This window comes from Chiloscyllium plagiosum, chromosome 5 (assembly GCF_004010195.1).
Source record: "Chiloscyllium plagiosum isolate BGI_BamShark_2017 chromosome 5, ASM401019v2, whole genome shotgun sequence".
Lineage (NCBI taxonomy): Eukaryota > Metazoa > Chordata > Chondrichthyes > Orectolobiformes > Hemiscylliidae > Chiloscyllium > Chiloscyllium plagiosum.
In genome coordinates, this window is record NC_057714.1 from 47,794,736 (window position 1) to 47,817,416 (window position 22,681).

At 41.0% G+C, this 22,681-nt stretch overlaps 1 protein-coding gene across 3 annotated transcripts in view; it reads left to right on the plus strand.

Moving 5' to 3' along the window:
• The first annotated feature begins 962 nt into the window (after positions 1-962).
• tex10 (testis expressed 10) overlaps positions 963-22,681 on the plus strand; it is a 100,699-nt gene continuing 78,980 nt past the window's right edge. Inside the window, exons 1-3 of one of the 3 annotated variants that reach the window (XM_043690025.1) lie at positions 963-1,250; positions 11,830-12,020; positions 14,246-14,961. In XM_043690025.1, the coding sequence (XP_043545960.1) occupies positions 11,841-12,020; positions 14,246-14,961 (896 nt within the window). In that variant the 5' untranslated portion in view covers positions 963-1,250; positions 11,830-11,840. Of the gene's footprint in view, positions 1,251-7,009; positions 7,162-11,829; positions 12,021-14,245; positions 14,962-22,681 lie in introns of those variants that run through there. The other 2 variants (XM_043690023.1, XM_043690024.1) reach the window with 2 other exon arrangements.

Here is a 22,681-nt window from a genome sequence, read left to right on the forward strand (position 1 = left end):
TTGTGCACGTGTGTGACGGAGGGTATGCCGTGAGTGTGTGTGTGTGTGTGTGTATAAATGTGCGGGTGTATAGTGTGGTGAGGTCACCTGTATTGTGGCTTCATGTCACAGGCGTATATTCTGTTACCCTCATGCACACACTCTCAAGCACACACACACTGTGTGTGTGCATGAGTGCATCAGAATATATGCCTGTGACACTGTGTGTGTGTGTGTGTGTGTGTGTGTGTCTGTCTGTCTCTCTTTCCCCCTCCCTCTTTTGCGTGTGTGTAAGTCTATGGGGTGAATATGCATTCGCAGATTTGTATTTGCAGATACATTCTATTTTGTTCAAAAAGCGCACAATCTATAAGCAATCAGTCCATGTTACATTTTATAAGTTCCTACTTTGGAAATAGAACCAGTCTGACTTAAAGTTGAGGTACAGACAGACTCTAACCTCACTCCTTTAATACATTGTCTGAGCTGAGATGTCACCTTTTTCTTAAGGTTTTATCTCTGGGCTGGGACTTGCATATTAATCAATCAAAACCTGCATCTACATTCTTAGTGATTTGAAGACGTAACAGCAATCTTGGTTTCAAGTATAAATTCTTCATCAGAAAAGGGCCCGTAGCCCCCACGCCACAAATTCATGATGAAGGGCTTTTGCTCAAAACGTGGATTTTCCTGCTCCACAGATGCTGCCCGACCAGCTGTGCTTTTCCAGAACAACACTTTTTGACTGATCTCCATCTGCAGTCCTTACTTTTTCCTAGCAATCTAGATTTGTTCAGTACATCACATCAGTTGTATGACACTTTGATCTTTTACTATAAATTGTGTCCCATGATCCTTCCCCACTAGTTACCTGACGAAGGAGCAATGCTCTGAAAGCTTGTACTTCCAAGTAAACTTGTTAGACTACAATCCGGTGTGTGATTTTTTTTAACATCATTGCCAGGAGCTTGTCCCTCATGCTCAAGACTACATTTCCCAGAGGCCCGTGTCTTAGGACCTCGGCCGGCCGCCCTCTCACCGACTCTTGAAACTAACGGCGAACAGCCGCATAGACCGATGCAGCGGGAAGGAGCTTGATGGATTATGACAGAAGGAGAGAAAGCACACCGCAGGGACAGCCAGCACCGTCGTTAGTAACACAGGAACAAAGCGGCCACCTATGATGCGTGTTGGTAGAGGAGGAGGAGCCCGGGGAAGGACCCCTTGTGTTTCTGGCGGTTGGTGGAAGCGGCGAGAAGGCGGCGTGCCAGGTAAAGGATGTGGGGGATGGATATGACGGGGGCGGATTGGGGTGGTGAGTGTCTGGCATCGGGAGTGTGTGCGAACAACTGAAACCGGAGGCCGTCCCGCTCTCTGTTTCCTGCCCCGTGGTGGTGGTGGTGCTGCTGAGACGCCTCAACGCATGTTGTATTATGTTGGCGCGGCCTGAGTGGGCCCCTTGCTGGCTGTGGGCTGTGGGGACGGGGGAATATTGATTTTCTTTCTACAGGTCCCCTGTTTTTGTCCAAAAGTAATGGAACCATCTGCAAATGCTAACCATCGTGTGGCAGGTCTGCAGAGAGATAAGAGTTAACATTTCAGGTTCTTGATCTTGCATCAGTTGATGAATTGTTTGAAATGTTGTTTTTCTCTTGTGATCCATGGTTTGATAAGAACTTCACAAGTGGATGTAGTATCATTGGCGTCCCCCCCCACCACCACCGCCACCGCACAATTATTTTGAGTGAGCACAACTCTGCCAGAAAAATATTTTCGAAACATTGTGCGATTTCTTTTCTTTCTCCATACACATAAATTTTGTGGACGTCCGATCAGTAAAACTGAAATAGTCTTTGTGCAGAACATGAAGTATAAATTAGGATTTGCAACAGATTTTGTGGAACTGATTTTAAAAGAGAAACTGCTGGAGAAACTCCATCAGGTCAGGCAGCATCGGTGGAGAGAGAAGCAGAGTTAACGTTTTGAGTCTGTTCTAATAAGTTATACCAGACTTGAAACATCAACTTTATTTCTTCTGCAGATGTTACCATATCTGCTGAGTTAATCCAGAGCCTTATTTTTATTTCAGATTTCCAGCATCCACAGTATTTTCTATTTTTTAAATATTTGTGAAATGATACTTATTTCTAATGTATGTGTAAACTTGTAATCTGATCAGGTTAGTGTGTCACACTGATATTGCACCTGAGGATAATATGCATTAGGGTATGATTGTTTTTCCCTAGTGATTCATGGTTGAGAACCTCCTGAATGGATGTAGTATATTTCAGAACTTTGGTATAGCTCAGCGTTGGTTGGCTGAACATCTGAAAACCAACAGAAATAATCATATCCGATGGAATTTGGAGAAACAAAAGTCAGTCCAGATTTCTGGTGCATGGTAGCTCCCAAGGACTGAAAGCTAGTACAGATGAAGAGCAGCAAAAAAAAAGAGGTAAACCCACATCGAATCATAGAGATACTTTGCATGGAAACAGACTCTTCGGTCCAGTTGATCCATGCCAAATAGTTATCCTAAATAAATCTAGTCCCATTTGCCAGCATTTGGCCCATATCCCTCTAAACCATTCCTATTCATAGACCCATCCAAGTGCTTTTTAAATATTGTAATTGTACTAGCCTCCAAAAGTTCCTCTGGTAACTGATTCTATACATGCACCATCCTCTCTGTGAAAACGTTGCCCCTTGGGGCCCTTTTAAATCTTGTCCCTCTCAGCTTAAACCTGTGCCCTCTAGTTTTGGACTCACCCAGTCATGGGAAAAGACGCTGTTTGTTTATCCTATTCATGCCTGTTATGACTTTATGAATCTCTGACTTTCTAGGGAAAATGACCCCAGCATGTTCAGCCTCTCCCTATTGCTCAAACCCTCCAATCCTGGCAATATGACAAGGTCTGTGACTCACTTTGTGGAATAACCAGAGATTGTTAATGGGTAGAAGTGGTGTTCAAGAATCACACAGGAAACAAATTGTGGAGATCTTCCCATTGTAGAAGAACCCACTTATGCAGTAAGGTTGAGAAAGTACATGTAAATTATTATATCTTGGAGTCTTGGAGTGTTTGGGCCATTGTACTGTGGTATTGGAAGAGGTGTTGTATTTCCTCTTTTTGCATGAAAAAAAGAGGGTTTGGAAGGAAATACAGGCATTCCCTGCCATTTTGGAGTCCTCTCACAAGTTGATTTGATTGCCAGTCAGAGCACAATGCAGGACAGTGGAAAGCAGCCATTCATAAGTATGAGAAATGTTTACATATTAGGTCTTTAAAAATTCAAAATAATGTATGAGATTGTATTCATAAGTATGAGCGTTTTAAGTTGGATAATTATAACTCCGGGACCCAATTACTTACTTAGTATGATGTCGCGATCGTTGTGTTGGCACACATCTTGTCAGGATACAGTTTATTCATGTTTTTGATCAAACTTACTTTGTATCTGTCTCTACGACTGTTATACAGTTTTCACTACAGTTTTCCTCATGCAAGTCTGCAACATGTGCTGGGGTTGATGTTTTCAAATCAGCCTGGTCAGAGATTTTATTACTTACCTCTGGAGCAGCCTGGTGAGAGATTTTACTACATATCCCACTGTCTCTGGGGTATGATGTAGGAAATCTCTCTGTGAGAGCCCCAAAAAGTGAGCTTTGCTTTATTTCTTTAATTTTTACTCCAAGCAAAATGCTCCCAGTCAAAATTATTTGGTATGTATATAGTCCTAGAGTCATGGAGTCATAGAGGTGTATAGCATGGAAACAGACCATTTATATTTTGTTTCAATTTTGTTATTTGTAATAGCTCCAAGTAAAGTTAAATAACTTGTTGTAAATGGCTTGATATGTGATTTTTGTTCATGTCATGTGGATTTGTGGTAGGCATATGTCTAGACTGGAAAGCAGATGGGAATAATAATTTTCATAGAAACATAAAAATGGGATCAGGAGGAGGCCATTCGGCCCTTTGGAGCCTGCTCTGCCTACATTCACGGCTCTTATCTAACTCTGTACCCCTGGTCCCACTTTCTCCCCGTACCCTTTGATCTCTTTAGCCTCAAGAACTATATCTAACTCCTTGAAAACCGTGCAGTGTTCTGGCTTCAACTGCTTTCTGTGGCAGAGAATTCCACAGGCTCACCACAGAGTGAAGAAGTTTCTCTTCATCCCTGAACTAAATGGCTTACCCCTAGTTCTGGACTCCCCAGTTATTAGAAACATGCTTCCTGTGTTTACCTTGTCTGGTACTGTTAATATTTTATAGATGTCCAAGATTCCCCTCTAATTCTTCTCCGCTCATCTTCTTAGTGAATGTAGGCTTAACTGATCCAGTCGGTTCTCTGAACAGATTGACCCCAGCACATGTTGACTCTGTTTTCTAATTAATGTTGCAGACTTGCATGAGTAAAAATGTAGTGAAAATTGTATCACACAATTGTAGAGACAGATACAAAGTAAATTTGATCAAAAACATGAATAAACTATATCCTGACAAGAAGTGAAAACACTTACATGTAACAAAAAAAATTTCTATTGCACTCAAGTTCAATTCTTACGAGGAATCAGTCTGGTAAACCTTTGTTATACTCATTCCAGAGCCAGAAAATCCTTCCCTTGATAATGTAACCAAAACTGTATACAGTACTCCAGTTTTCAGGTTAATTCCCTCAAGTTCTCATAACTGTTGTTCTTAGCTTGTTGAACCAATCTGGTCTCTGGTTTTAGAGAAAGATAGTCATTGTATTCTGTAACCTCGTTCATGATTAACTTGCAGAAACCCACACAACATTTTTATTCAAATTAACAAATTTATCGCATTTTTCAATGCATGATTTCTAGTTATTCTTTCACTAAAGACTTTAACAGAATCAAAACTTCTTACTCTGGCAAAAGCTACCTAAACTATCCACGTGTAATAATAAATTAGAAATATCAATACAAATATTGTCAAGATTCTGGCCTTGTGACCTCTTTGCAGTCATAGAATATGACATTTTAACTAGAAACTGCTTTCTTCTGATTTGAAAAGGCAGGTTTACATCTGATGGTTGTAATAGTACTTAGGGAATAAATGCTCACTCTCCTTGAAATCTGATATGTCATTCAGAAAATGTGCATGAAAAGCATGATAAACTGACTTGACTTTAGAAAACCATGGATGTGATCTGGGCAAAAGTGGAGTGATCAGATTTACGGGAACTGATCTTGAACTTTTCTTTCACAATTCATTGGATTAAGGAATCTAAGAGAGATTTATAAAAGGAAAGAAAAGTTGTGTGTTTTTGCTTTATTCTTTGAACATTTTGGCTAGGATGACCACAGAACCTAAGCTGATATTGCCCTGAAGTGTTCATTTGATAGACTGCTACCTTTTCATGCTGTTTTTCAGAAAAAGAAACAAAAGCTTAAATTACGCATATATAAAGAATCCTGTGCCACAATTGAAAGCATGTCAGATAACATATGTAAACTGACTCTTCTTCCCACTTCCGATACAAGAGTATTTTTTGTGGGTAAATTGACCCAAATAAAAGATTGTGTTTTAAGTGCAAGGAAAGTATACTTGTACACTATAAAGCTTTGTATAATTGTATTAGTAATGTGAAATAAACCAACTGAACTTTTCTAAACAAATAGATCATAAGTAAAGAGCTAAGGGAATGAAATAAGTTTATTTTTCTCATACTCTAATTCAGGAAGAAATCAATGTTCTTATCAATGCTTTTGGTACCACCTTGCATCCAGTAACTCATCCAAATGATTGCTTGTGTTCAGCTTTGGCAGGCTGTTTTAAAGTTGGTGATATTTAAATTCAAATCCTGTTGTCACTTGATATTCAGACATGTAGTTCTGGTGGCATTTCTTTCATAACCGTCAGGAATGAGAACTGTAATTGAAAGTGTATAAGGTATGAGCAGGTGGGGAAAACGTTTAGGGTTGCTTGACAAAATACTCAGCCAGATGACTTGGATCAGATAAGAACTTGCAGGAAACAGTGAGGTGCTCAGGCAAGGGTAGTGAGTTGATGAGGTGAAAAAGTATTCATTATGTAAAGTCAGATAGCAAGGTGAAAAGCATTTATTATGTGAAGTCACTTAACAAGATTAAGTCATGATTTGGAGATGCCGGTGTTGCACTGGGGTGTACAAAGTTTAAAAATCACACAACACCGGGTTATAGTCCAGCAGGTTTAATTGGAAGCACACTAGCTTTCGGAGGGACGCTCCTTCATCAGGTGATAGTGGAGGGCTCGATCCTAACAGAATTTATAGCAAAAACTTACAGTGTGATTTAACTAAAGTTATATATTTGAAAAATTGATTGTCTGTTAAGTCTTTCGTCTGTTAGAATACAGTGATAGTTCCACTTCTTTCATGTGTAAATCACAAAACCTTTTTAAAAAAAAATTGCATTCTCGGGTTAGCTGTTAACAATGGTGATAGCTAGACAATATGTTGCCAACATATTGTCTAGCTATCACCATTGTTAACAGCTAACCCGAGAATGCAACTTTTTTTAAAAAAAAGGTTTTGTGATTTACATATGAAAGAAGTGAAACTATCACTGTATTCTAACAGACGAAAGGCTTAACAGACAATCAATTTTTCAAATATATAACTTTAGTTAAATCACACTGTAAATTTTTGCTATAAATTCTGTTAGGATCGAGCCCTCCACTATCACCTGATGAAGGAACGTCCCTCCGAAAGCTAGTGTGCTTCCAATTAAACCTGTTGGACTATAGCCTGGTGTTGTGTGATTTTTTTTTAACAAGATTTAAGAATATTCATTGTATAATGCTAGATGGCTTAATCTTTACTGTGGATGCTCGCTGATTGGGTGACCGTTACAATCAGTATAGATGTTGCCATATTTGGAAGCTGGTCCCTGTAAGTGACTATATAATTCCTTAAGAATCTACTGTTCGAGAGAAGACTGATGACTCATGTCTCTCTGCATGTGAGCAATCGTTCTCTCTCCCTCCAGGGCCTGAAATAAAGATGAAGGAGGTAAATAAAGCCATGCTGTGTCTCTGAATGTTTGCTTTGACTGATACTGGATAGGGAAACGGGACGACAATATTAGCAGGATCCAAAGGAATAATTACAATCGGACGATATCAGTGATCACCTGGAACACTGGTATCTCGAGACGGGTGGCCCCACAAGGTAAGATTTAAACCTTGGTCCCTCTCGATATTCCTGTGTGTCGGAAATGGTCCCCTCGTTCAGTTGCTCTCTATTCTATGGACTCTTCGAACAATAATCAGCTCAGTGGAGAGAAACCATTTCATAAACGTGCTGACAAATAGAGGTTTGACTCCTCTGGGCTGAATTGAGGTTCAAGTCCCCTGGGTCTAATTGAGATTTGAGTCCTCTCTGTTTAATTGCGGTTTGAGTCCCCATGAGGAGTAAAGTGTAAAAAGGGTTAAAGTTCACTAGTGGTGAAATTTTGAGGTTCTGCGTGTCTTTGTTCTGGGGGAAGAGAATGTCTTGGACTCCAGTGCCCTGTGGCCCACTGCAAGGGCTTTCTCTTTTTCTAAGTGTAATTCCAATGAGAGGAGGCAAAAAATAAGTAATGCTGAAATTTAAGGTTGTATTAATACATAAGTTTAAAAAAAGGAAGTTTCAATGTAAATTGTGCCATGCTGTCAGTGTTTGATATTTAAGTTTTTTGGTTCGTGAAAGTACCGGTTCAGAAAATCCTTTTAAGTAACTGTTTTACCTTGTTTGAATCAGGATCTCAATTCAGTCTGTTTTGTGGGCTATGTAATGGGGCAGATTTTGTTTTTACATTGAAATTGTATAACATTATGTTCTTTTTTTTAAAATTTATCAAACTGATAACCGTAAAACAAATTGATTTGCGTGCCTTGAGCTCCTGATTTGTTTGCAATTCTACAATGTGTTTTTTTTAAAAACAGGCACAGTTGGGTCAGTGGTCATGCTTTAGCCAGATGAGAGTATTGTATTAAAATATCCTTGCTGCTGTGTTTTTAATACAGAGTTTTCACAAAAGCAAGAGTGCATTTTGAGTTTGATGTTTTTTGTTTTGTTTTGTTAAGATTTTAGAGAATATTAGAACTTAAGGCTGAGCTGTTTTCAGTTCTGTTAATTATTGTTACGACTTTATTGGCCCCCATCATATTGCAAATTCAAAGAATGTTGATCTCTGGCAAAGTTGCCACTATAATTCCAACTGTTTTAGTTGGGAAATTTCATTTGGAGAACATATTTTAAAATATTCAGCATTTGTTTCCCACGAATATTTGAGATTTAAATTTGAACTGAAACTGCCTCTTCAGTTGCTAAAGCACAAGAAACATTTTGTTGCTTTCTTTCTGTTCCAGACTTTAGAAATAATTTTCTGGACAGCTTTCACATTAGCCAAATAACACTTTGTTAAAGAAAAATAATTTTTTAATAACCTGAATGGGGTCCTCCGAGGATTAAAATTTTAGGACCATTGATTGTTGCTTACAAATGACTAAATTGTTTAGACAGAACAATTTAGAAGTTTATGGATTGTACAAAACTTGATAATGTCATAAATAGTGAGCAGAGTAAGAATGTTGAAATAGGCAGGCACAATTTAGTGTAGTTGCATGTGTGACTGTTTTCAGACTGGTAATCACCTTGGCAAAGAAGGAATGAGTGTGGAAATGCAAAGAAACTTTAAGCAGCTAGCATAGTCTCTAGAGTTTCACCATTCACAGGTAAAGCACACCTTCGGACCACCGTCCACCTCTCCATAACCTGATCCAATGGATTCAATTAGCTCCCCAGTTATGAGCAAGAAAAGTGAAGAAGCTAACAACGCTAAAAAGGAGGTCTGTATGCTTTTTGATAGTGACTTTCCTGCGACATTAAACCACGTGAGCTTTACCTTTTTTCTTTTGATCATTTTAAGGGATATGTCGGTTCACTGATTAACCTAACATCACAACAGCCAGTTGGCTTTGTCACATTTTAACAGCAGAGCGGGAGTAGACGCAGCAAAGAATGCTGTGTTCACCAAGCCCACAGCTGCTGCACTGAGCACTCAGATGTGCTAATATCCTCCATCTGAAGCATCTCCGGAAAAATGGAAGTCTCGTCAGTTTTGTTAAGTATTCAACTGCCCTTATCCAAGAATTCAGATTTCTCTGAGAAATGGTGTGCAAGAACAGGATTGGATTTTGTTTTCTGACGGAGATTTTGAAGAACTGGCTCGTTTCCATTCAACTTGGAGGGAATGGAGTGGTCACTAAGAACTTTACTGGTGAATTTTTTCCATGTGGGAGGATTCTTAAAACTCTGTTTACTGTAACGGACTAGTAACTTTTGTTGTTATAATGATTGTAAACTGTGTGAAGATAATTTAACTTAAATATTGGCTGTCAGAGTCTTATGGAAGCTAGTATTGCAGTCTAAGTGTCATGAAATGAAAAAAGGAGGGAATGATAATTTTTATAAAGTGTGAACAGGTACAGAAAGTTTTGCTTGACAAAAGGTTTAGCTAGCATAACTTGGATCAGATAAGAACTTGCAGTAAACAATGAGGTGCTGGAGGCAAGGGTAGCGGTGAAAAATCATTCCTTATGTAAAGCCATTTAACAAGATAAAAAAGCATTCATTCTGTAAAGTCAGTTAACAAGGTAAAAAGCATTCATTATGTGAAACCAGTTAACAAGGTTTAAGAACATTCACTGCCTAATGCTAGGTGGCTTAATTTTTACTGTTGATGCTCGCTGATTGTAATGGTCACCCAATCAATATAGATGTTGCCTTATTTGGAGGCTACTCCCCGTAAGTGATTCCTTAAGGATCTGCTGTTCAAGAGAAAGCCAAGAGCTCATATCTCTGTACACGTGGGCGATTGTTCTCTCCCTCCAGTACCTGGAATAAAGATGGAGGTAAAACCATACTGTGTCTGAGTGTTTGCTTCGATTGATATGGGGATAGGGAAATGGGACGACATCTAATTTCTAAATCTCAATTAGGGAATGAAAATAATGTCCTCTTTGCTAACTCTGACCAAATGAAGGATCCAGCCTGTACTCTGGCAATTGTATTCTCCCAGGTGAAACTTGAAACTAAGTGCAATTTCTTTGGGGTTTCAACAAATCTGGCAGTAGAAATAAATTTGGTGAAAATTTATTCTCAAGTCTGAGTTTTCTTTGGCTTTACTCTTTTGTGTTTTTGGTTTTGTCATCAGTAACCTTTTTATCCTTTTGCTATAATGTAATTGCCTATGCCTAACCACATCTATTTTTCTTTTAATGATTCTTTCTCTCTTTTCTTTCTACCCCCCCCCCCAGCTATTTTTACCCACTCTGAGATCTATAAAAACCTCACTTGCATTGTGAACTAATCTACTAATATGAGAAATAGTGCAATTTGACAGTGATAGCGAGGCTGTGGTAGTCCAATCTCGCATTCAAGAATTTGAAGTAGTAACAAATTTTATGCATTGGTATATTTGTCTCTCAAATTAATAGTTAAACTTGGAATTTAAGAATATTGATAAAGTATCATAGGTGTAAGATTGGAAAAACTTTCTTATTGCTTTGCTTGTTGAACGTGGTGGGAAGATAACAACATGTTTTAATCTTGACAGCAGAAGTAGTATACTTAATCACTGGAGTGGTGTAATGAATGGTACTGTCCCTGCCTCTGGGTCAGAAGGTTCAAAGCACATCTAGCCCCGACATGTGTCGTAACATGAATGAACAGGTGAAACTATTAAAATAAACCAAAAATCTGTGAATGCTGGAGATTTGCAACAAAAACAGAAATTGGTAAACAGAGTCACTAGACTCAAAACCTTAACTCTGTTTTCTTCCCATGGATGCTGCCAGACCTGCTGAGTTTCACCAGCAATTTCTATTTTTAATTTTAAAAATGTGTGTTGTCGCAAGGTTATTTTAACTGGAGGAGTCTCCTCTGTCATGATGTCAGCAATACTCGGCTTCAATAGAGATTAGCAGATAATGCGCCCTTTAAAGCATAGAAATAACCCGACTAGGCAAGGCATTACTAGCCTTCCTGACTGACCTTCAGATGCAGGTACAGTGGCTCGGTTAGTGGGATAAGGGTGGCCTAAGTATTGGTAAGTAAAGTTGGTTCCCAGGAAATATCATTGGATGAAGTAACTGTCAAATAAAACAGTATTGTGTATTGATTAGTAAGTGTTTGAATGTACTATGCAATCATGGCCTGTACTCTCCTTTTAAGAAATGTAAAAAATGTCTTTGTTTTAAGACATGTGTGCAGCTCCTCTGAGGAACACAGAAGTACACAAGCTCTGTGTTTCTGGACACTCTGTGCCTGGCTGTATTAGAAATAAAGAGTGAAGTCTTAACAGCCAGGCCAATTGCGAGTGTTTATTGACCGATTGTGGAACCGAGACACCCTGCAGGGGGTTCAGATCTTCAAGCAATACTGGTAGCACATTAAACTGCAATAAATTAAGTGTTCATCTGTCATGTAGGTATGTACAAGATCACAAGAAACTGTGTGGCTGAGTCCTAAAGAATTTTTGTAAATGGATTTGGAGGATGATAACGATAATTTGGTGTAGCAGTAGTCCTTTCGGTTCTGCCTTCCATCTGATCACTGCCAATTTGAACTTCTTATTCTTTGTTCATTACACTTCCTCTCTGTATTTTCCGATGTTGGTCAGTTGAAAGCAAATTGATCAATGACTTCTAATGCAGTCTCTTGTAGATGGCCACTTGGAGGTGTGCAAGTGTCTCAGGGTGGCTCTTTTGGTTTAAAGTTAGAGGAAAACCTGAGGCATTTTCCATGAGGTCCACCATTTTGTTTTGACAAGTTAATAATCCGTGTTCTTTGCAGGGTAAACCAAGATGACAAAGAAGAGAAAGCGTCAAGATGACTTTCAAAAGGTGAAACTTAAAGTTGGCAAAAGAAAACCAAAAGCAGATAATGTAACCAATACCAAATTCAAAACACGTGCCATCCATGTTCCACAGCAACTGAAGAGTGATGCATCATTACCAACAAATCACCGTAAACTTAATATAAAGGTATGTGTTCTATCCCTGGTTTGGTTCATCTGACAGTCCAATCTGGATAAGTCCACTGCACTGTTCTGTTTTCCTTTTCTTTTCTTGAAGGTAAATTTATATTTCGTGATCACCCAAGTGCCAGTTTGTGTGCTGTCAAGATAGTGAATGTGTCGACACACAGAGGTGATAGATCCTATTCTCAAATTCAGTTTCTATGTGAGTGCTTCCAGCAGGATAAACCTGGGTAGAAACCCTGATTAATCTCTTCCGTGCCTCTACCCTTGGACTACCAAGTCATTTGATCTGCCCCAAAAATTCTCTTGGCTGTCATGACTAAATTAGCACAAGGTAATTGCCTAGTCCCTGTGTTGGAGTATCTCATAGAGGGAAACTTTATCCCCTGAATTATCGAGTGAAGGATAAAAATGTGTTAATTCTTGTTGTTTGCTAAAACTTTACTATTTTCAGGAATTACCTAAAAGTTTAGCCCTTTAAAGAATGAACATTCTGGTTTGGCAGGCATTAGTGATGTACCGAAGTTTGAATGAACACACAAGAGGACTGTATTCAAGAGTAGTACAACCTTCGCATAAACCAAATCATCCGCCGACATTTCCACCACCTCCAAACAGACCCCACCACTAGGCATATATTTCCTTCCCCACCCCTTTCCGCCTTCCGCAGACAGTTCCCTCCATGACTACCTGGTCAGGTCCACCCCCCCCAACAATCCACCCTCCCGTCCTGGCACCTTCCCCTGCCACCGCAGGAATTGCAAAACCTGCGCGCACACCTCCTCCCTCACCTCCATCCAAGCCCCCAAAGGAGCCTTCTACATCCATCAAAGTTTTACCTGCACATCCACCAATATCATTTATTGTATCTGTTGCTCCCGATGTGGTCTCCTCTACATTGGGGAGACTGGACACCTCCTAGCAGAGTGCTTTAGGGAACATCTCCGGGACACCCAAACCAATCAACCACATCACCCCGTGGTCCAACATTTCATCTCCCTTTCCTACTCAGCCAAGGACATGGAGGCCCTGGGCCTCCTTCACCGTGCTCCCTCACCACCCGATGCCTGGAGGAAGAAAGCCTCATCTTCCGCCTCGGAACACTTCAACCCCAGGACATCAATGTGGACTTCAACAGTTTCCTCATTTTCCCCTTCCCCCACCTCACCCCAGCTCCAAACTTCCAGCTCAGCACTGATGAAGGGCCTTTGGCCGAAACGTCGATTTTACTGTTCCTTGGATGCTAACTGAACTGCTGTGCTTTTCCAGCACCACTCTAATCATTACTCACTGAAATCCCCTTCCTACTTCATTATTCTTCCTACTTCATTATTATTCTCTACCTTGTTTTTGCTTTTGTTATTCAAGAAACTGCTTAAAGCTACCTCTTGGACCAAGATGTTGGTTATCTGAATCATTGTTCTCCATGTAATATAGGTACAACACTGCTGTTGTGGACGAAGATCTAGGTTTGTGACCCAGTAGTAGTCAGGTAATCATTTTAGCGCTCCAGGTCAAGTTGATGTGTGACTTAGAGAAATGTGGATGTGTGGGTGTTCACATCTATTTGTCACCCCTGTCCTTTAAATGACAAAAAGGAATTTATAGATTAGGTAGGAGAAATTATATTCTCTGATGACATAATCTTAAAATTAGAACAAGGAAACACTCATTCCACTCCCATGAGTGGGAGTATAGAACTCTCTGCCCAAATGGTAAAGAAACCCTCCTCTTATGTCTTCACTGGGAGACTCCATATTTTTAACTGTACCACCTTGTTCTAGATTTCCCGCTAGGGATTTGCCTTATCTGCATCTTCCCCGACTGGCCATCTTCATAATTGCACCTGCCTCCGTGATTTAGCCCAGCTGCTACTGAAGCCTTTATCTGTTCCACCATGATCTCATCTTTATTACTCTTCAGCATTGCTGTTCAGCCTCCGAAGTTTAATTCCGTTAAGAAGTTAAGTGTTTTGAGCAGTCTGACTTTATCTGTTCCATCTTTTATGTTGCGCAAGAAGTAGACTGTTTAATCCCTGTATTCTGTTCCACCATTCAGTGAGGCTTAGGCTGTATTTACAACTTCATTATTTTATTTCATAGAATTATTTCTCAACAAATTTGTTACTTCATGTTCTGGAAGATTTTGAAGCATTTGTGAGAATGTTTTGTTCATATTGCCATTAAAGTGTACAGATGTTAATTTAACTTTCCTTTTCCCTCTTAATAGGATCTGCTGACACAGTTGCACCATTATAGTTCGGGCATTAAACAGAGTGCTCTGATTGGTCTAAAAGACCTTGTATCGCAACATCCATCAGTAATCACATCTCACCTCTCCAATATTCTCAGTGACGTAGCAGCTGTGTTCACAGACAAAGACCCCACCGTGAGATCAGCAACTGTTCAACTTTTAAACTTTCTAGCTCCTCGAATCTCTGGTGAGCAGATGGCCCCTTTTTATCCTTTGGTTTGTGCACACCTTTCTAGTGCAATGACTCACATAGTAGAAGGGATACAAGAGGATGCCTTGAAGATCTTAGATGTTTTGTTGGAACATTACCCTGAACTTCTTACAGACCATAGCAGCATCCTGCTGAAGAATTTTCTGGAGCTAATTTCTCATCAGAAATTGACAAAGGAATTGAAAGCTGGAGGAAAAATATCTTGCTGGATGTTATCTGTCAACCCAAACCGCCGGGTTACTTCTCAGCAGTGGCGGCTCAATGTATTGAGTAGGTTAAGAAAATTCTTACAGGCAATTGTTGAAGGTTCAAGCCAATCTGTGGAGAATGAAGCCATTTTTGAGATTGATGACAGGATTGGGTCTGAGCATGTGACCACATTGCAGGTCAGCTGGGAGAATTACATAACTGGACAGCAGCGTATACAGTTGTACGAACACTCTGGATCTCAACCCAGTACTGTGATTCCGTTCAGGCTAAGGTGAGAATCTTTGGGCAGATCTCATTGCTCACTAAGGAAAGTTGAATGACTGCACCTTAAAAGAGTAGAAAGCTGTTTAATTATCCATTGTCTTTTAGTTGACTTTTTCATGTATGTTTGTTCTTTATATGGTAAAAAGTATTTATAAAGAAAGGTACCAGTTTTGCCACTTAATCTTTTTAGATGTTAACTCTATAAACCCTGTCAAATTATTTATTTAACATTTCTGCATGCCACCCATGCAATTTAATTCAGTTTCATCAGTAAACTTAAATAGAACATTATAGTACAGTACAGGCCCTTCGACCCTCTGTTGCGCTGACCCATGGAACCCATCTAACCTACACTATTCCATTCTCGTCCATATGCCTATCCAATGACCATTTAAATGCCGTTAGAGGCGACGAGTCTACTATTGTTATTGAAGGTAGTGTGTTCTATGCCCCTACTACTCTCAGTAAAGAAACTACATCTGACATCTGTCCAATATCTATCACCCCTCAATTGAAAGCTATGTCCCTCATGCTAGCCATCACCATCCAAGGGAAAAGGCTCTCACTGTCCATCCTATCTAACCCTCTGATTATCTTATATGTCTCAATTAAGTCGCCTCTCAACCTCCTCCTCTCTAATGAAAGCAGCCTCAAGTTCCTCAGCCTCTCCACATAAGGCCTTCCCTCCATACCAGGCAATCTCTGAGTAAATCTCTTCTGAACCCTTACCAAAGCTTCCACATACTTCCTATGGTGCACTGACCAGAGTTGTACACAATACTCCAAATGTGGCTGCACAAGAGTTTTGTACGGATGCAGCATGATCCCATGGTTCCGAAACTCAATCCCTCTACCAATAAAAATGAACACACCGTATACCTCCTTAAAAACCTTATCAACCTGGGTGGCAACTTTCAAGGATCTATGTACCTGGGCACTGAGCTCTCTCTGCTCATCTACACTACCAAGGATCTTACCATTAGTCCAGTACTCTGCATTCCTGTTACTCCTTCCAAAGTGAATCAACTCACACCTTTCTGCCTTAAACCTCATTTGCCACCTCTCAGCGCAGCTCTGCAGCTTATCTATGTGTCTCTGTAACCTACAACATCCTTCGTCACTATCCACAACTCTACTGACCTTCGTATCATCCGCACATTTACTAACCCATCCTTCTATACCCTCATCCAGGTCATTTTTATAAATAACAAACAACAGTGGACCCAAAACAGATCCTTGCGGTACCCCACTAATAACTGAACTCCAGGTTGAATATTTCCCATCAACCACCACCCACTATTTTCTTTCAGCTAGCTAATTTCTGATCCAAACTGCTAATTCGCCCTCAATCCCATGCCTTCGTATTTTGTGCAATAGCCTACCGTGGGTAACCTTATCAAACGCCTTACTGAAATCCATATACACCACATCAAACACTTTTACCTCATCCATCTGTTTGGTCACCTTCTCAAAGACCTCCAGGTTTGTGAGGTACGACCTACCCTTCACAAAACCGTGTTGACTGTCCCTAATCAACTTATTCATTTCTAGATGATTATAAATCCTATCACTTATAATCCTTTCCAACACTTTACCCACAACTGAAGTAAGGCTCACGGGTCTATAATTTCCAGGGTTGTCTTTATTCCCCTTCTTGAAGAAGGGGACGACATTTGCTATCCTCCAATCTTCTGGCACTATTCCTGTAGATAATGATGACATAAAGATCAAAGCCAAAGCCCTGGCTTCCTAGGATAAATCTCATCTGGCCTTAGGGGTCTTATCTATTTTTACACTTTTTGCAGAATTGCTAACACCTCCTTCTGCATCTCAATGCCATTGAGTCCAGTAGCCTGTATCGCCCTATTCTCCTCGACCACATTGACTTTTATTAGTGTGAATGTTGACGAGAAGTAATCATTTTAGCACTTCCCCTATCTCCTTTTGACTCCATGCACAGCTTCCCACTATTGTGCTTGATTCTTTTATTCCTGGTACAGCTGTTGAAAGCCTTAGGGATTTCCTTGATCCTATCTGTCAATGACTTCTCATGTCCCCTCCTGGCTCTTCTTCGCTCTCTCTTTAGGTCTTTCCTGGCTAACTTGTAACTCTCAAGCGCCCTAACTGAGCCATCACATCTAATCCTAACATAAGCCGCTGCCTTCCTCTTGACAAGTGATTTAACTTCCTTAATAAACCTCGACTCCTGCGCTCGACAACTTCCTCCCTGCCTGACCGGTGCATACTTGTCAAGGACCCACAGTAGCAGGTCCTTGAATAAGTTCCACGTTTCAATTATGCCCATCCCCTGCAACCTAAATCTTGCCTAATCACATTGTAATTACCTATCTCTCAGCTATACCTCTTGCCTTGCGGTATATACCTATTCCTTTCCATTGCTAAAGTAACCATAACCGAATTGTGGTCACTATGACCAAAGTGCTCAACAACTCCAAATCCAACACCTGACTGGGTTCATTACCCAATACCAAATCTAATGTGGCCTCGCCTCTTGTTGGCCTGTCTACATACTGTGTCGGGAAACCCTCCTGCACGCATTGGAGAGAAACTGATCCATCGAAAACACTTGAACTTTAGTATTCTCAGTCAATATTTGGAAAGTTAAAGACTCCCATTAAAAACTACCCTGTCACTCTTGCTCCTATCAAGGATCATCTTTGCTATCCAACTGTCTACAGTGGAACCATTTGGGGGCGTATACAGAATTCCCAACAGGGTAACCTCTCCTTTTTCCTGTTTCTAATTTCAGCCCATACTACCTCAGTAGAGGAGTCCTCAAACGTCCTTTCTGCAACTTTGACTAACCGTGCCACATCACCCCCTCTTTGACCATTTTCTCTGTTCTTACTGAAACATGTAAATCTCGGAACCTGCAGTAATCATTCCTGTCCCTGCCCGACCCATGTCTCTGAAATGGTCGTAACATCACAATCCCAAGTACTAACCCATGCTGCAAGTTCACCCACCTTATTCTGGATGCTCCTGGAGTTGAAGTAGACACACTTCAAACCAACTTCTTGTCTGCCGGTGCCTTCTTGCAATCTTGAAATCTTAGTTCTGACTTCACTACTTTCATCCTCCTGTATACTCGACCTACAATTTTGGTTCCCATCCCCCTGCTGAATAAGTTTTTAAATTCACTAGAAGAGCTTAAACAAATTCTCTTCCCTCCCTCCACCTCTCCACCCCCCCCGCCCCCCAGGATATTGGTACCCCTCTGGTTCAGGTGAAGACCATCCTGTTTGTAGAGGTCCCAGCTACCCCAGTTATCCAGGAATACAAAACCGTCCCTCCTGCACCATCCCTGTAGCCACGTGTTCAATTCAAATCTGCTTATCTTGCTAAGGTATTCGATAGAGGTTATGATGATTTCCTTTTATTATCAGTGCCCATCCCAGGATGGGTGCAAGGAGGTGAGGGTGGAGATAGCTTAACCTGTAAAAATGTGAAGCTGGATTCCCTACCTGCAAAATGCATACCCATTGTCAGTTTTATAGTGAAGAACACTATAATGAACAGGTGCCCAGTCCAGAAGGAGGCATGGTGTCATGGTTTTTATTTTAATTGCGGGGAATGAGTGGCAAGAAGATGATGGTCGGGAGAACATGGAGTAATATACTTGAATCAGGATCGCAGAATGTATGCAAGAAACTGTGAGGCAACACTTGAATTTAAAAAAGTTTAATTGTCTCTCAGTGCATGGAGACTCCACAAAATGTTGTTTATAGTATGCATTGCAGAAATGTTTTAGTTGATCTCTCAGAAATCTCCACCGCACTCCTCGTAACTATTCCTTTTATTACACCTCTCTCTCACCTCTGCCATAATTGCCCCAACCCATTTGACCTCATTGCTCCCTACCAAATATGAATTGGATTATTTCATAGCTTTTTGTAAGAAATAAAACTCGTACATATGTGTATATTCCATGTCATTGTGCCATTACAGTTTTCTTGTGATTTCATAGAGTCATAGAGACCCTTCGGTCCAACCCATCCATGCCGACCAGATATCCCATCCCAATCTAATCCCAACCCAATCTAGTCCCACCTGCCAGCATCCGGCCCATATCCCTCCAAACCCTTCCTATTCATATATACCCATCCAAATGCCTTTTAAATGTTGTAATTGTACCAGCCTCCACCACTTCCTCTGGCAGCTCATTCCATACATGTACCACCCTCCGTGCAAAAGTTGCCCCTTAGGTCTCTTTTATATCTTTGTCCTCTCACCCTAAACCTATGCTCTCTAGTTCTGCACTCCCCCACCCCAGGGAAAGGACTTTGTCTATTTATCCTATCCATGCCCCTCATAATTTTGTAAACCTCTATAAGGTCACCCCTCAGCCTCCGATGCTCCAGGGAAAACAGTCTCAGCCTGTCCCTATAGCTCAAATCCTCCAACCCTGGCAACATCCTTGTAAATCTTTTCTGAACCCTTTCAAAGTTCGCAGCATCTTTCTGATAGGAAGGAGACCAGAATTGCACGCGATATTCCAATAGTGGCCTAACCAATGTCCTGTATAGCAGCAACATGACCTCCCAACTCCTGTACTCAATACTCTGACCAATAAAGGAAAGCATACCAAATGCCGCCTTCACTATCCTATCTACTAGTTACTCCACTTTCAAGGGGCTATGAACCTGCACTCCGTGATCTCTTTATTCAGCAACACTCCCTAGGACCTTACCATTTAAGTGTATAAGTCCCGCTAAGATTTTCTTTCCCAAAATGCAGCACCACTCATTTATCTGAATTAAACTCCATCTGCCACTTCTTGGCCCATTGGCCTATCTGGTCAAGATCCTGTTGTAATCTGAGGTAACCTTCTTTGCTGTCCACGACACCTCAAATTTTGGTGTCATCTGCAAACTTAGTAACGGTACCTCTTATGTTCGCCTCCAAATCATTTATGTAAATGACGAAACATAGAGGACCTAGCACTGTCCTTGTGGCACTCCACTGGTCACAGGCCTCCAGTCTGAAAAACAACCCTCCACCACCATCACCACCCATGAGCTCTAACCTTGCTAACCAGTCTCCCATGGGGAACTTTGTTGAACACCTTACTGAAGTCCATATAGATCACATCTATCGCTTTGCCCTCCTCAATCCTCTTTGTTACTTCTTCAAAAAGCTCAATCAAGTTTGTGAGACATGATTTCCCACGCACAAAGCCATGTTGACTATCCCTAATCAGTCCTTGCCCTTCCAAATACATGTACATCCTGTCCTTCAGGATTTCCTCCAACAACTTGCCCACCACCGAGGTCAGGCACACCGGTCTATAGTTACCTGTCCTTACCACTCTTCTTAGAGTGGCACCACATTAGCCAACCTCCAGTCTTCTGGTACCTTACCTGTGACTATTGATGATACTAATACCTCAGCAAGAGGCCCAGTAATTACTTCCCTAGCTTCCCACAGAGCTCTAGGGTATACCTGATCAGGTCCTGGGGATTTATCCACCTTTGTGCATTTCAAGACATCCAGCACTTCCTCCTCTGTAATATGGGCACTTTCTATATCTTTCCTTATCCTTTTCCCCAGTAAATACTGATGAAAAAACTCAGTGGCTCCACACAAAGTCCGCCTTGCTGTTCTTTGAGAGGCCTTATTCTTTCCCTAGTTATCCTTTTATCTTTAATGTATTTGTAAAAACCTTTTGAATTCTCCTTAATTTTATTTGCCAAAGCTATCTCATGTCCCCTTTTTGCCCTCCTGATTTCCTTCTTAAGTATACTCCTACTGTCTTTATACTCTTCTAAGGATTCACTCGATCTATCCTGTCTATACCTTACATATATGTCCTTTATTCTTCTTAACCAAACCCTTAATTACTTTAGTCATCCAGCATTCCTTATACCTACTAGCCTTTCCTTTCACCCTAACAGGAATATACTGTCTCTAGATTCTCTTTATATCATTTCTGAAGGCTTCCCATTTTCCAGCCGTCCCTTTTCCCTGTGAACATCTGCCCCCAATCAGCTTTTGAAAGTTCTTGCTTCATACCGTCAAAATTGGCCTTTCTTTAATTTATAACTTCAACTTTTAGATCTGGTCTATCCTTTTTCCATCATTATTTTAAATCTAATAGAATTCTGGTCGCTGGCCCCAAAGTGCTCCCCTACTGACACCTTCGTCACCTGCCCTGTCTTATTTCCCAAGAGTAGGTCAGGTTTTGCATCTTCTCTAGTACGTACATCCACATACTGAATCAGAAAATTTTCTTGTACACACTTCACAAATTCCTCTCCATCTAAACCCTTAACACAATGGCAGTCCCAATCTATGTTTGGCAAGTTAAAATCCCCTACCATAACCACCCTATTATTCTTACAGAGAGCTGAAATCTCCTTACAAGTTTGTTTCTCAATTTCCCTCTGACTATTAGGGGTTCTATAATACAATCCTAATCAGGTGATCATCTCTTTATTATTTTTCAGTTCCACCCAAATAACTTCCCTGGATGTATTTACAGGAATATCTTCCCTTAGCACAGCTGTAATGTTATCCCTAATCAAAAACGCCACTCCCCCGCCTCTCTTGCCTCCCTTTCTATCCTTCCTGTAGCACTTGTATCCTGGAACATTAAGCTGCCAGGCTGTCCATCCCTGAGCCATGTTTCTGTAATTGCTATGATATTCCAGTCCCATGTTCCTAACCATGCCCTGAGTTCATTTGCCTTCACTGTTAAGCCCCTTGCATTGAAATAAACACAGTTTAATTTATTAGTCCTACCTTGTCTCTGCCTGCCCTGGCTGTTTGACTCGCTTCTGTTCTGATCTGTACCAGTCTCAGATTAATCTCTTTCCTCACTATCTTCCTGGGTCCCACCACCTCCTCTCCTCTCCCCCACCCCCTTACAAATTTAAATCCTCCTGAGCAGCTCTAGCAAATCTCCCTGCCAGTATATTAGTCCCCTTCCAATTTATGTGCAAACCGTCCTTCTTGTACAGGTCACTTCTACCCCAAAAGAGATTCCAATGATGCAAAACTGTGAATCCTTCTCCCGTACACCAGCTACTCAGCCATGCATTCATCTGCACTATCCTCCTATCCTTGCCCTCAGTAGTTCGTAGCACCGGGAGTAATGCAGCTCTTACTACTCTCAACCTTTTTAAATTCCTGCCAACTCTCTGTAATCGCCATTCAGAATCTTCACCTTTCCCCTTCCAATGTCGTTGGTTCCTATGTGGACAATGACCTCTTGCTGCACCTTCTTCCCCCATGAGAACATTCTGCACCCTCTCTGAGACATCATTTGATCCTGGCCCCAGGGAAGCAACACACCAGTTTGATTTTTCGTTGCTGGCCACAGAAAAGTCTGTCCCTACCTCGGACTAGAGAGCCCCCTAGCACCATTGATCTCTTGGAACCTGACATACCCCTCATTGCATTAGAGCCAGTCTCAAAACCAGACACTTGGCTGTTTGTGCTACGTTCCCCTGAGAATCCATCACCCCCTACATTTTCCAAAACAGCATACTTGTTTGAAATGGGTATAGCCACAGATAGCTCCTGCACTAGTAGCCTACCTCTCTTCTCTTGCCTGGAGTTAACCCACCTAAGTGATTGTATCTGAGACTTTTTTTTCTCTTTTCTCCCCCCCCCCCCCCCCAGTACAACTGCCATCCATTACTTGCTGTTGCAAATTTCTCATTGCTTCTAAGCTCTCCAACCATTCCATTTGATCTGATAAGATT